The 14,612-nt window shown below is 42.3% G+C and overlaps 1 protein-coding gene across 1 annotated transcript in view; it reads left to right on the plus strand.

Annotated features, from left to right (window-relative positions):
• ctnnbip1 (catenin, beta interacting protein 1) overlaps positions 1 to 13,702 on the plus strand; it is a 26,168-nt gene extending 12,466 nt beyond the window's left edge. Inside the window, exons 3-4 of the mRNA XM_084916335.1 lie at positions 181 to 271; positions 10,369 to 13,702. Of these exons, the coding sequence (XP_084772461.1) occupies positions 181 to 271; positions 10,369 to 10,427 (150 nt within the window). The 3' untranslated portion in view covers positions 10,428 to 13,702. The remainder of the gene's footprint in view (positions 1 to 180; positions 272 to 10,368) is intronic.
• The last annotated feature ends 910 nt before the right edge of the window (positions 13,703 to 14,612 follow it).

Below are 14,612 nucleotides of genomic sequence, written 5' to 3' on the forward strand. Positions count from 1 at the left end.
ATGTTAAAAATCAAAATATTTTGGATCTAAATTGCCTCATAGCTGTTTCTGGGAGAATTGCTATGTTTCATTAATCAGCATGTTGAACAGAAGTATTTGACTTAGTCTTTGAGGTCAGTATTTCAATTTGTTTTTACTTTTTTTGTGATTTTTAAAGTCACTTTGTTTACTCCTCTTCAGCTTACGCCGAGTGAAGAGGCTTTTCTCCGAAATTACGCAGGTGTGGTCCACAGTCAGATGAGCCAGCTACCGCAGCACAACATAGACCAGGGTAAGGCTGTGACACATGCACACACACACACACACACACACACACACACACACACACACACACACACACACACACACAGTTTAATGGTGCAGTCATTTTAGCTGAAGCATTTTTTATTAGGAAATACTTGTTCATGTAGTTGCAAAATACATTCATGTGAAAAAGTTTTCTCAGCACTTCATGCTGTTCTGTGAAAAACTAACTACGCCCTTACTGCTTCCATAGAAATTAAGTAGAAATTAAGAAGGCAAGTAGCCACTAGGTGCTGATAAACAAAAGCACTTTAATTGATTATAAAATCAGATCTGTTTGTCAGTTTGCATTAATTTAGGTCTGGAGCATTAGGTGTTTAACACACTGCCACACTCTTCCCTGGAAGAATGTCTCACTAAATTCACCCCAAGGTCAGACTGTGCAATACAGAGAGAAATTGCAAAATATCCAAGAGCTACACATCAGACTCTGCAGGCCTCAGTCAGCATGCTAAATGTTGATGTTCATGGCATTACAATTAGAATAACACTAAACAATTATGGCTAGAAGGGTTGCCAGCAGAAGGCCTCTTCTCTCTAAAAAGAGCTGGGCAGCATGGTGTAGGCTTGCAACACTGCATCTGAAGAAACCACAGGACTTCAGGAACAATGTCCTTTGGACAGATGAGACCAAAGTGCAGATGTTGGTACTCTAGAGTCAAATGCGAGGCCATATCCCTGACAGCTGAAGCTTGGCCCCCACCGGGTCATTCAACGGGACAATGTGTTGCAATGACCCAGACGAAGTCCAGACTTCACCCACATTGAAAAGTAGTGCCAGGGCCTTAGGAGAGCTGTACATGAATGAACTCTGGCAAACTTCAATGAACTGAAGGAACTGTGTAAAGAAGAGTGGGCCAAAATCCCTCCACAATGATGTGAGAGACTGATGAAGTCATACAGAAAATAATGACTTAAGTTAATGATGCTAAAGGTGGTTCTACAAGTTACTGAACCATGTGGTGTGCTTAGTTTTTCATAGGACTGCAGAAAGATGGTTTTGGCACGCCCCAGTAAGTTTTATCCAGGGTGAAAAGAAAATCACTGTTATTGTAAAAAGACAAATTTTTAACTATCTTTGTTTATCAAATGGCAGCAAAATTCATAGAGACAAGGTACCAGCCTCATATTCAACCCCCAAAGGCTCAAAAACCCTGTTGTACTCCTATTTTGCATATCAGTATAATTCTAATTTTCATAGTTTTTTGTAAATGTGTACAAATCAAAGGTGTTTATGGCAGCGTGCTATTGCTAAACATGTATAAAACATTAGCCCACAGACACCACCCTTAGAGGAAAAAATGCCCGACCAAAAACAAGGGGAAAATCCCTCCACACACATCATCCTTTACAGTCTGCACCCCAGCAGGCCGAACTGGTTCGCTGACTGTGCACAGGAGGCCAACTCAGCAGCCCACCAGCGCTGCGAGATTACTCACGCCGCAAACAGCATGACTGGCTGGAAACAAGTGACTCATCCTCAGCTCAAGCACATCACTAGTTTCTCCTCTGCTTTACTTAATGGATAATATTTTGATGTTTGCTCTGTAAATCACTCTTCATTACAGATGTAACCTTACAAATGCTGGTCATGCCTTGTCAAGACAGCAGAGGATGCTGTTGAGCTTTCTAAACCTGTCTGTGGTGCTCCTGAGCTTAATCCACCTGAGGGCGCTATATTTAACAAAATGGTATATGTGAAAAGGCACTGCAGTTACCTAAAAAAGCAGCAGCATTGTTACTCTATTTATTTATTTGTGAGTAGACTTTAGCTCAGTCCAAAAACACATCTGCGAGCTCGGAGTCCCGCTGTCCTCCTGTGGTGAACCTGCTGGGGCTCCGGTCTTGCTTTGCCCTTTATGATATTGGGTTCCCCAGGGGAGCTTCCAGCTTGGAAAATTGGCTTTGATGCTTCACCCAGAGGGAAGTGTTAGGTGTCCTTGTCTGCGTCCTTGCTCTGTGGGGAAACAATCATGTTTGAATTTAGAAACATCACATTTTCTGCGTCGAAGGGATTAGGCTGTGATTATATAAGGTGTTGAATAAGGTGCGGGTAAAAGGTACGACATGCTGTGCCGCGCCGCGCCGTGCCGCCGAAGTACACTGACATTTTGTTAATCGCGCCCTCACTGTGCAGTGTGGGACGCGACATTGAATTTTTAATATGGGTCATTGCATCACTGATGATGTGCATTTCATTATTAGACTGCGTTCCTTCATCAGGCAGCAGAATATAAAGAACTGCAGCAGACAGGACGTATGATCGTGTCATATATTTCAAACTACAGCACCCGAATGGGAGATCAGTACTGGTTTGAAGTCATTAATTTATGATGTACATTTTTCTTTTTTTAACTGCAGTCTAGCTGTCAGTTTATGCTGCTGTGCTCGCCGCCTCTCACTCCATGCAAAGTCTTTGCTTTGTCAATAAAGCTAGGAAGAGTCTCATCAATTATGGAGGAATATGGCGCTCCAAGTCTGCATTATACATCACAGAAACGGACACATTTAGTGTCATTTGGCAGCGTGCCACTTCCTCGGTGTGCCAGTGGATAATTTGTGGTCTGCACTATGTCTGAGGTATTGTGATTAAGCATCGTGCAGATTGCTGAGAGTTAATCTGTTTTAAATATTGAGCGCTGTGCTGAAGGACAGCGGTTTGTAGGGATCAGCACACATGGGATCTTTTCAATTGGTGTGAAGAGAAAGTCCAGTATTTGATCTCATTTACACTTGGTAATTGGGGAGTAAAAAAAGATGAAAGGAAGTATATTTGTTGCCTGGTAGTGAGTCACACAGCAAGCTGATAAACATAGGTAATTATGCTAATTTTATTCATACACTTTGAGGAAAGGCCGTTTGCACTAGAATGTATTTGAATGTGTATTTCTGCTGCTAGACAAATTCCCAACACCTGTCCAAGAGGTTTGACTCATGCTGTACTCTATCTAGTTTGCACTGCTCACACTTCATTATAATGACAGGAGACCTTTTCCTTCATCCCGCCGGATGAACCAGCAGAACTGTCTGTACCAGCGAGCCATCACACGGTGCAGCAGCCAGACGCACACCTCAAGGCAACTGGTGTTTGTCTTTCTCATACTGCATTATCGGAATACAGACACCACACAATTATCAGTTATCGATATTATCTCAGTACTTCACTCACAATATGATATTGTTGTTTTTCACATGTTGTGATATGCATAGCTTTGCAATTTGTTGCCTTTATTATTTCAAGTTAAACTTATGAATATATTTTTATCCAATAAGATAAAGTTATCTTCAGTTGTTTGGGGTTTTCTTTGGTTGCTAAATGAGATTGGCAAGGATGTCAACACTGTTACTAAAATGTTGCCATAAGTGAGGGTGGGTCAAGCTGGCAGTTGCATCTCCATAAACTTCTGGTTAATCTCTGCAGCAGATGCTGAAGCTACAGCTTTAATTATTATTCACTTCGTACTACTTCAGGGGTTGATATTGATAACGTTTTATTAATTCTATCATGATCATGTTGAATTATAGGCCTCATTTTTCAATCTCCTTATTGAGTTTTTCTGTCTGGGGAAAAATTGGTCTGCCCATGTTCTCAGCGTCGCGAACGGGTGACACGGTCATCAATACTGGTACACTTTCTAAACTGGGACTTTGTGATTCTGTGAAACGCAGCGTAGTTTGACCACGCTGACGCAGGATGCTCTGATATTCTGGAGCAATAGTGTCACACATGGCGTCATTGATCAGGTGGTGGGGTGCCTAGAGGGCGCTGAGTGCACAGTGGAGTAGTGAAAATGTCCTCTGATGTTATTCGAAATCAAGGTTAGGTTGTCTGCAAGACATTTCCTAAGGTGTAGCTCTACTGATGTAACTGATGGATAACATTAGGGTTGCTGTCTGCTTAGCACGTTCTGGTGCAAAAATGATGTGCAGCAGAGAAGTGTTCAGGCTTCATCGTGTCGAGTAGACTGAGTGGGAATGTAGCTCACACGGGACTCATTTTCTCAGACTCTGCTCAACTACCAGATTTTTTTTTTACTGGTTCTTCCTTGTGGGGAAAAAAACAACCAAACAAAAAACAATAGAAAATCAGCTTTCTGCCACTCATATTTCTTGTAAGAGTAGGGGTCACTGGATTTGCATTTCAGATAGTTTTAATTGGCTGATTACCATACATGCAAATACAGAATTTTGTTTTGCGATTTTAATCAGGCCAAAGAGGAATTCTCTGCCGAAGGCTCCGTAGCTAAGACGGGGTTTTTTTCCACACAGCTTTTTTCTGTAACGCCTTAATGAAGTTGTTTTTTTTAATCTGCATAGAAGGATAATAAGCTGTGCTTAAAAGCTGTTACCATGTTTGGCATTGAAGTGAGAAATCCTGAAGTTGTGTTTTTTGGCACTCCCTTTGAGTGTTAATTGCCACTTTTTGACTAATACTGAACAATAACTGTGTCTATTTAAAGTGAATTAACACGTTATGATGCAGAGACCTCGTTGACACACTAGTTGACGCGCAGTACGGGAAATACAGTGGTGTTGTCTTTGTAATAGGGCTTTTTATTCCTCCTCTTTAGCTCTTTTATCCACAGCTTTCTGTAATTGGCGTCATGTCACTTTAAATAATACGGTTTGTCAAAACCGCTCATAAAGCTAGCAGTCTCGGGGCTTGTTATCCTTTCTGATTTGACGAGGGAAGTTTATTCCTCCCAGAAGGATGCTGCATGGCCTCAACAATAGAGGTGGAGGAGGAGTCGGGTTGCCATGGCAACCTCAGATGTCCCAGGAAAGCTGACCTTCCCTTCTGGGCCTCGGTGGTGTTGTGACGTGCTACACTGGTAGGAGTGGAGCAGGTGTCATGAAAGGGCCAGCTGAGGGCCAGGCTGGGGTGCTAATTACACAGCCTGGCTATGATATTCGGGTCTCTTTCTGTCTGTCTTATCCATTCATTCACCGCAGCCATGTTTGATCAATATATTCAGACCAGGTCAGAGCACTGAGCAAACCCCCTCCCCCCGCTTTGTTTGGCTTCTTGGCTTGGCCATAGCCGTATTGATCCTGGCTTTATCCGATTCCTCACTGCAGCATGAGTCTGCTGCCCAGCACTCAGATTTATTAAGTACCACGTCTGCCTCAGTTTCTCCTTATATCTCTATTCCAAATTTGCCAGTAGGTGTGTTAGAGTATGTCTGAAAGAACTGCTTTATGATCTCCTTAACCAAAACTGATTTTTAGTTCTTTTCTCTAAAAACAAATGTTGTTACAAACAGATTAAATCTATCTGTACAGCCTTGTTTATAAAGGATAGCATTAAAATAGTATTTTTTATTTTTAAACCACAAAGTTGTTGAGCTTTATTATCTTGTTTAAAATGACAGTTTAAAATTATGTTGTTGTAATAATTACTAAGCAGTAAGAAGTGCAGGGCTCTGAGCTGACAGACCCACTGTGTTTGGTAAATATTTTGAGCTGGACCACACACACTTCCCCACTGTGTGTCACGCTTCTTAACTCGCCCCTGCTGTTGTTGAGTTTGGGGGGATGATGGGTGTCCCACGCCTTTATCCCCTGGCCTGACCCTGCACAGATTGTGACCTGAAGTGTTGCTGGTGCTTCCTCACTGCTACACTAGAGTCATCATGTAGAGGCTGGAGACACCCTTGGGAGTGCAGCTTGGCGCCTTTGACATCAAACAAACTTCTTTTTGGGTTAATTCACAGTTTTCTTGTCCTCTGAGGTTTTTCTGCAGGCCTGTGTGTTTTGCAGTTAATCCCAGGCAACCACATTTTGATTTGTAGTCTCAGAGAAGCGAAGAAAGGCTGCTTGCTTATGAATATGTTCATGTGAACGCATTAATGTTCTTATTTTGTTTCTTTTGGTGGGCTGAGCACATTTACTGTCGCTGTATTCATATAATCCACCATCCGGTGTTGTGCCGCTCTCGTGTGGCGAGGAAGGAGCCAGTGTGAGGTGGGTGGGGGAGCAGGAAGGAGAAAGGGGGCTGGACGCAGAGCTGCAACGAAACAGACCGAAAGCTTTTTGTTCATAGGCCGCAACAGCAGTGATGCAGTCTTGATTTTTATCTGTCGCTAGGCAACAGTGTTGAGGGACCTGACGTTTCCATTTTGTTGGCTAGAGTGTGTGTGTGTGTGTGTGTGTGTGTGTGTGTGTGTGTGTGTGTGTGTGGCAGGGCAAAGTGCTCAGATAAAGCCCTTCCATCCATCTGTGGAAGTATTTGGAGAAACTATCGGCTGCTTTATTCTGCCCAAGTTGCTCAGAGCGTGAACCGCCCGCTACACAATAACAAACTCCCATCACACAAAATAATTCAGGCAGGCGTTTATTCTGATGAATGGCTGTTATTACACGCTGCTGCACCAAAACATGATCCGTGCTATTCAGCAGAGGTGTAATTCAGGTCGACTCTCCTATTGTGTGGTATTACATAATTGTCTCTTTTTCAAGCACCATTTATCCCCACGTGGTGTCTCAGAGCAGATGAGGTTTGTGTTATGAGCTGAAGTCAAGCAGCATGTTTCTGATACTGTTTTTTCTTTCTTGTAGTCTCTTTTGGGTAAGCCAGGGAGCTCCCATGGGGGGGGGAGCTTGAAAGATCATATTAACCCTCCGCCCCCCTCAAAAAAGTCTTGATCTCATCAAGCTCCAGGAAGACCTGAATGCACTATAGAAAGATGCAAATTATTTTCCCAGAGCGATAGCAAATTAAAAACAAAATTCTGGTTTTTTGGAGGGTCTGAGCCGTCTGATGAGGAGGGTCCGCCCTTTGTGCCAAATACATGTGAAGGCTCACAGTCCCTGGCCTACTTTCATATCTCCATAATAATTAAATCTAACACGCACTTCAGGGCTGAAGAGAAGAAAGGCTTTTTATAGCAGGCACACACGAGGTGCTGATAGAGATTCTTCTTAACCATTTGAAAAGGTGTGGAGCTCGGTGTTAATGAGATTTCTTAGATGTTGCTTATTAGATGGTTTTTATGTCATCACATGCTCATGCGTACTGTAGATGTAGACTCTTGCACCTTGCTATCGTTTTACTCCTCTCATCGTTGAGGTAGTTTTTTTAATTTAAGGTTTTGGGAGACATTAATGGGGTCTCAAATGAATCAGGTTGGGACATTATCTTCCGCTAGGCTTTTTCACATGTAACACGCAACAGTAGACTAGAAATACTCTATTTAGCTTAGATGAGGGTGCTGCCTCCTTAGAGCTTGCATAAGGGAGGACACATGACCCCCAGTCACTCGTTGTGATTTAGCTAAGCCACTGTATTATCACATGGGTGCAAATCAGCCTCTCCGGCATCACTCTGACTTGAAGAGCTGGTGGAGGAAATGCCCATTGACATCCTATCCAGCAACAGTTATGCAGTGGTGCAAAAGTACTTGATAGTCATGTGACAAAGAAAAGACAGCGTCTTAAAAAACACAAAATCTAATAATAATAAACAGGGATCTGCACCTCGAGAAGTAGCAGAGGGTTTGGAAGTTTGCTGTTTCTGGAGCATTCAGGTGTGTGTTAGCATGATGCCAAGGAGGAAAGCCATCAGTTGTGATCTTAGAGAAGCAATAGTTGCTGGTCCAACAATCTGGGGAGGGTTATGAGGCCATTGCCAAACAATCATTGTCAGTGTGCATCCCAGCAAATTCACCCCAAGGTCAGAAAAACAAAACAACAAAATAAACTCAAGAGTTTAATCTCAGCTTCTGCAGGCCTGAGTTAGCATGTTAAATGTAAATATAGCTTGTCTGGAAGCTTTGTCAGGAGAAAACTGCTTCTCTTGGGTTTGCAAAGTTGCACATTGAGAACAATAACCTTCAGAGATGCAAGACCAAAGTGGAGACGTTTGGTTATAACACACAGTAACACATTTGCAGAAAACCATTTGCCCGCATCATTTCAGCACAAACAAGCTTGCCATCACCAGTGTGTGAATGTGTGTGTGAATGGGTGGATGACTGGACATGTAAAGCGCTTTGGGGTCCTTAGGGACTAGTAAAGCGCTATATAAATACAGGCCATTTACCATTTTATTTAAGTCAAACCAACTGTCACCGCAGTGGTGGGGATGACGATTTGCGCTTGTTTTGCAGCCTGTATAAGTATTTAGAGTCAAATGTGAGGCTGTCTGACAGCTGAAGCCCACACTGCCTCATGCAGCAGGACAATGAATCGAGCAAAGCAAAACATCTGTAAGAATAACTGAAAAAGAAAAGAATTAACATCTTGCAGCGGTCCAGTCAAAGTCCTGACCTCAGCCTGATTGAAATGCTGTGGGGGGGACCTTAAGAGAGCTGTGCATGAATGAATGCAAACACACATCAATGAATTGAAGCAATGATGTGAAGAAGTTGTGTTGTCCTGTATGTAAAACCTTAAAATTAAAAGAGGGAGAGTACTTCCTTTTTGACAACTAGATATTTTCTTCTTTGTTGAAACTCTGAATGCCGGAGTGCTTAATATATGAGGCACTGAATTACCTTTGTATATTTTATTTAATGTTATGTAAACAGAAGTGGAAAATGTATATCCACTTATGAGAGTAAAAAAACACTCTCAGTGGGTGTGTGTCCAAATCACTTGACAAATCACAGTTGGCAGCAGACTAATGAAAGATTTCTTGTTAAGCAGAAGCCAGCTGAGAAAGTCCTTTTTGTGTAGCTGGCAGGATTCATTAGTTGACTCAACACAAATGAGGCTGTAATTATCGGTTGGTCCTCATTAAGGTGGCAAAATGAAACGAGCACAGAAAGAATAAAGGAAATGGTGAACACTGATAGTTTTTCCACAAATTGGAAATTTGCTGGATTCTCACACAGTTTACTGGCAGACACACTTGTACTACAGCAGAAGACACTGACTGGTGCTGAAGCCTCAGATTTAAGTGTTATCATTGCAGAGCAGGATGCAGGAGGTCAGTGAGCCACTCAGGGTGTTGCAGTATCTCCAGTCAGAGTGCTGTGATTTCCGATTGAGGAGGGTGGGTTCCCACAGTAGGTGATACATATATGGCGATACACGAAATTACCTGTATGCACCAAAAGGATTTTCACGGCAGGGTATTCCCCTTCGGCTTTATAGTCACAGCCAACAGGATTTACAGGATACCGACGGGATCCTAGGACCTGTGGAAAACTTGTCTGGCTTCACACTTTGAACTCAAACTTGTTTTGGGTTATCCGATAGCTCAAAACATGTGGAAGACTGACCGGGATAGATGCATGTAGCTAGAAGAGCGGTGCAGTTTGAATGCAAATTGATCCCTCACAGCAGAGAGCGGCCTTGTTTTTTGTGCATGCAGCCCAACAAATGTTTCGCACTTGACTTTTTTGTAAATGCATCAGGTAACTTTCATAAGTCTCTGCCCGAGGCCTCTTCTCAAATCTTTCATGACTGGCGCAAAAGTTCCTTAGTATTTCTGTATGGTTGTGTTTGCACTTACTGCTTCTGTGCCTAGTCCAATATTTAGACCGACTCTAAGAAAAGGCAACAACACGTTTCCTGTTAGTCAGAAAAGTAAATAGTTTCTTTTAACAGCTTATCTTCTGAAGCTGGAAATAAAGTTTCCTTCCTAGTTGATAATAAAATCCTTACCTTTTTTGGTTTTCCATCATGTCCTGTCCGGGTGGCTACTAAAGGTGGGAAATATAGCCTCAAAACGATGTCCCAGAATAAAGGAAATTTACGATAATGATATTTCTGACAGTCCGAAAAAGAAAAACTAAATAGCTTTTTATCGATGCTTGCAGCTTGTGCAGGTGGCAGCATTTATTAGTGCGAACAAAATCCTTTTCCAATGTGCTGTTGTCACTGATGACATACTACCTCATTCAAAGTGTGTATCTATTGCCACAAGGGCCCAGCAGCAGCAGCGTTACAGTGCAACAGTAGAGACACGGCATAAGTCAAATGTAAGCGCACAAGTAGCCTGAGTAGTGTTTTTTTATTTCTTTTTTATCCTTTCTATTGTACTTTATCGATCGATGCTGGTGTTAGATAAAAAGCATGTCACATTAAAAGTCTGTATTTGTGTCTCACGTTGATTCTCAGGTGCAGAGGATGTGGTGATGGCGTTCTCACGGTCAGAGACGGAGGATCGACGACAGTGACCCTGGCTCCCGCGCCCCTCGTCCCACCCACCTCACCCCCAATCCCTCCCTGCACATGATCCACACCACCTTTAATCTCCACAAACACGACCCCTGCTGAGCTCAGGAGAGGAGGTGAAGGGAGGATGCCTGAGAGGGACAGAAGAGGACGGGAAGAGACGGGGCGGGGGCTGCCTCACCCTCCACCCGGCCTTTTCCACCCCTCGACTCCTCCTCGTACAAGTCGGCGCACCATTACCTGAGATGCACTCAAGTGTGGGTCACTGCGGGCTGAAGCTTTGGCACCAAGGCAGTCAGTGAAAACACTCAGATCGTGTGGATGATTATCATTGGGTTTTTTGTTTTTTTAGGAGGGTTTGGATGTGTATCGTTCTGTTTGTATTGAGACTTCTTTTTTTTTTTAGCAGTGTTACATGTTGTATCTGCTGACGCTGGTAGAATTGACCAGCGGGCTGACCGAAGCAAAGAGAATTATAGTTTTGGTCAAGCAGCGAGAGCGATGATTGATGAGTGTTAGAGGAGAGATTTTGATTATTTCTGCTTACCCCGCTGGGCTGAAGTTGTTTTTGGTTTAGCTGTTGTGTTATAAAGGCTTTTGTTTGCTTTCCACCAGGGGCCTCATTTATAAACATGAAAAATGCAAAATGCTCTCCCCTACAGATACAGATGTTAACTCGACCCTGCATTCTGGAAATACAGTAAAATACGTTGAACCCCATCAACAGGACAAAAATAAGACATATATTATTTTGTAGTTCTGCGGAGACGTAAACATTCCCATTAGTGGAGTTTCCGTGTAATTTGGTAAACATCCATCCATCCTTGAATTTTTCTGCCACTTATCCACGTCCAGCTCAAAGGGAAGGCACTCTGTGCTTAGATGCTCAGACCTCCCTCCCCCATAGCAGCTGCCTCCAACTCTCCTACAGGGACACTGAGGCTTTGCCGAGCCAGCGGAGAAGATGTTATCTCTCCTAGCTGGACATGCCCGTAACATCTCACCTATAGGAAACCAAGTGCTCTGGACCACCTCAGCTAGCTAGTTTTAGATGGAGGTGATAGCAGGGTTACTATGAACTCCTCCCGGGTGATTGAGCTCCTCAGACTATCTGTTACTCTGCTCGTCTTTCTCAGGAAGCTCGTTTTAGCCGCTTGTATCTGTGGGCTCATTCATGACCCAAAACTGTGCATGAAGTTGGGAACATAGATTCAGTGTAGACCACGCCAGCCTATGTGTTAATCTCCCGCTACCTTCTTCCCTTCCTTTGGAAACTCTTCCACTAGACGCATCAACTCATTTCCATCCCAGAGTTGGCACTCCATCCTTTTCTGCCAGACAACCACGCCAGATTTGGAGGTGCGGATTTTTAAATTCGCCCCTTAATACTGCACACGGAAATGTCATCAGCTAAAAGAAGTAAGCCACAGTGATATCTAACCCACATCTGCTCTCCTTCATCAGATTAACCCAGAATGTTTTCAAAAACAAGTATGACTTGAGATCTCCGGAATTTTCCGTGTGGCTTGCATGAATACTAGTACGATCAGCTGATTGATGTGTGTAGTAACACTCTCAGCAGGCCCGTCATTAATCATTCATCTTTGACTACATGGGTTAGCAGGCTCACGGCATGACCAGCGGGGTCTAGGTAAATGAAAATCTACACGTTTCTCTTTTTCTTTTATTTCTTTGTGAAGTCCATGGATCGGTTTATAAATGAGGCCCCGCTTGTTCTTTCTGCCGCTTAGTTTTCGACCCGCAGGCTGTAAAAGAGAGAGGGAAGAGTTAAAAACACTACCAGACGTAATCACATCAATCATGAAACACAAGTGTGCACGTTCACCCCAGACGTGACATGTAAAACTTTTTTTTTTAATTGTACAGATAGTTGGGAAATAGGAAACATGAATTAAGTGTGCCAATTGTTTGACTTTTTTATTTCTTTATTTTTTAAGTTGTAAGATGAAATTGAAAGTTAGGAAGGAAACAGGCTGTAGTTGTAATTTATTGCTTACTGAGTCGACAACCGGCTCTTCAAACACACCATTAAAGGTGGGAGAACCACGAGTCGCTCTGTAACATCATCAACCATCAGTGGCTCTTTGCTCACACTAAAATCACAAACTCTAATTTTTAACTACCTGTAACTAAAGACATGGCGCCAAACACAAGAAGTGCGTGCGATACTCAGAGAATTTAAAAACCTTTCCGCTTCCTTTTGCTTCAGCTGACTTTCAGAAAGGTAACGCAAAGCGGTGCGTTTCTAAATCCTCGGGAGTATGTTTCTGACTGTACTGTATCTATTGCACTATTATCAGTGGGATATTTGCAAAAAAAATACATTTTGATATTTAGCACAGAGAGTCTGTTTGGTTCAGTGGATTTGAGAACAAAAAAAACTTTGTAAACACGTTTTTATCCTGTCAGTGTTTTAAAAAATAAATAAATCTTGTTAATTGACACGACTGGAATAGCTAAGCTGATAACACCGGACATGCTTTTATTTTCTAGTGAACTGCTCAGTATTAAATGTGTTTAAGTACAGTTTGTTAACTTGTATAACTTAAAATAACTGTAATGTTTCGACGCCGAGCATGTCTGCCTCGTGGCTTTTAATGTTCATTCAGCCGAGGATCTTCAAAGCCTTGCCACAATGACCATTGTTTGTACATTCTTGATGTTTGTGGAAGCTACTAGCTCTTTTAAAAATGTTTCTGGAGAAAGAAAAACCAACAACAACTAAAAAGATGATCTCTTTTTTTATGGGTAAGTGTTATCCAAGTGTTATATCCTGTTGGCAATAACTTCTATTTGAATGTCCTCAATCATCGCAATGTAAAAGGCCAACACAAGAAATTTGTCTTTAGGTTGACTTCTATTTTGAAACTTTTTTTTGTTGTCTATGCATTGATTTGTTTTCTTTGTTTTGTTCTCTCTGAGGTGTCTTACTGTACTTTTTTGCCTATCAGGGTTGTTCTGCAGCCTTTTATTCGAGTTGTGAGTGAATGTCAGTTTGTGCGAATCATTGAACTTTCAGCATGCTGTTGAGTTGAGACTAGGACTGTGCGTCTTTTTACTGTGATGACCTGACGATGGCTAAATTGTCTTCTTTTTAATGTATGTGTGTTGGCTTTGTTTTGTTTCCCCCCCCCCCCCCTCTCAAGTCGATGTTAATTAGTTGGTTTTGTTTTGTATGGCTGCTGACCATGTCTTGACTCAATGCTTCCAAATCCTATACCAACTGAACAATTAAAGAACTTTTAAACGGTGAAAACATCTTCCTCTCGTTTCTTCCCGTTAAAGTCGATCAAACTCAAAGAAACTTGTCTTCAGGTGAGGCCAGATCCAGGGAACAAAAGCATTCTGGAGTCATAATAAGGGCAAAGTCACAGCTGTTTGTGTTCAGCTTATCTGCCTTAGAAAGAGAATTAACCTTTTGTTCCTGTTGATAAGTGAAAAATGTAGTTTGTAGACCAAACCAAGGGGCCACATTTGATCAAATCTGAATTTTAAGACACTGATCTCAAAACTGCGGGAGCTTTAGCTTGTGAGCTTGAGCTGCAGCAATGGACATATCTACTGTGACATCTCCCACTGGTTTTGTACTCTACAATTTTGAAGTGTCAAGGTTTTATTTTTATCTTTCTTTATGCTACAGATACACTAGGGACAAGAGTGGTTGGAGACCACAACACAACCAATAATTATTGCATCCATGTACAATGAACTCACAATCTGCTGCATTCGAAATGGTTCCTTTGAAGATGGGGACGGGATCTCCAACCACTGGCCATAAAATGTCATTGAGACTGAAACAAGCCTGCTAGCAGTTTGCAGTTGAATTGGTACAGGCTGACAATTACATGCAGTCTGTTTGTGATTTTATAGCAATTAACTGTGATAAATCACAGGCTCTATACTCAGAAATTCACATTAAACAGAAATTCCTCCACAAATAGTGACATAGGTGCTACAGGATGGCAATTTATTTCGTTTTGCTTTTTTGTTCCAGGCTGTAGTTTTGTTTTTAAGTGGCATTCACACAGCAAGCAACACACTCATCACACGTGACTTTGTAGCTAGCAGTTGGTCACCAGCCGACCAGAGCCGATCGGGCTCTTGTTGCATTCCCTTAAGCAACCATCTAATGTGTTTTGTACCCGCTCATGTGTCAGCGATATTCT

The sequence above is a fragment of the Perissodus microlepis genome, chromosome 20, assembly GCF_051167445.1.
Source record: "Perissodus microlepis isolate ML-2025 ecotype Zambia chromosome 20, ASM5116744v1, whole genome shotgun sequence".
Lineage (NCBI taxonomy): Eukaryota > Metazoa > Chordata > Actinopteri > Cichliformes > Cichlidae > Perissodus > Perissodus microlepis.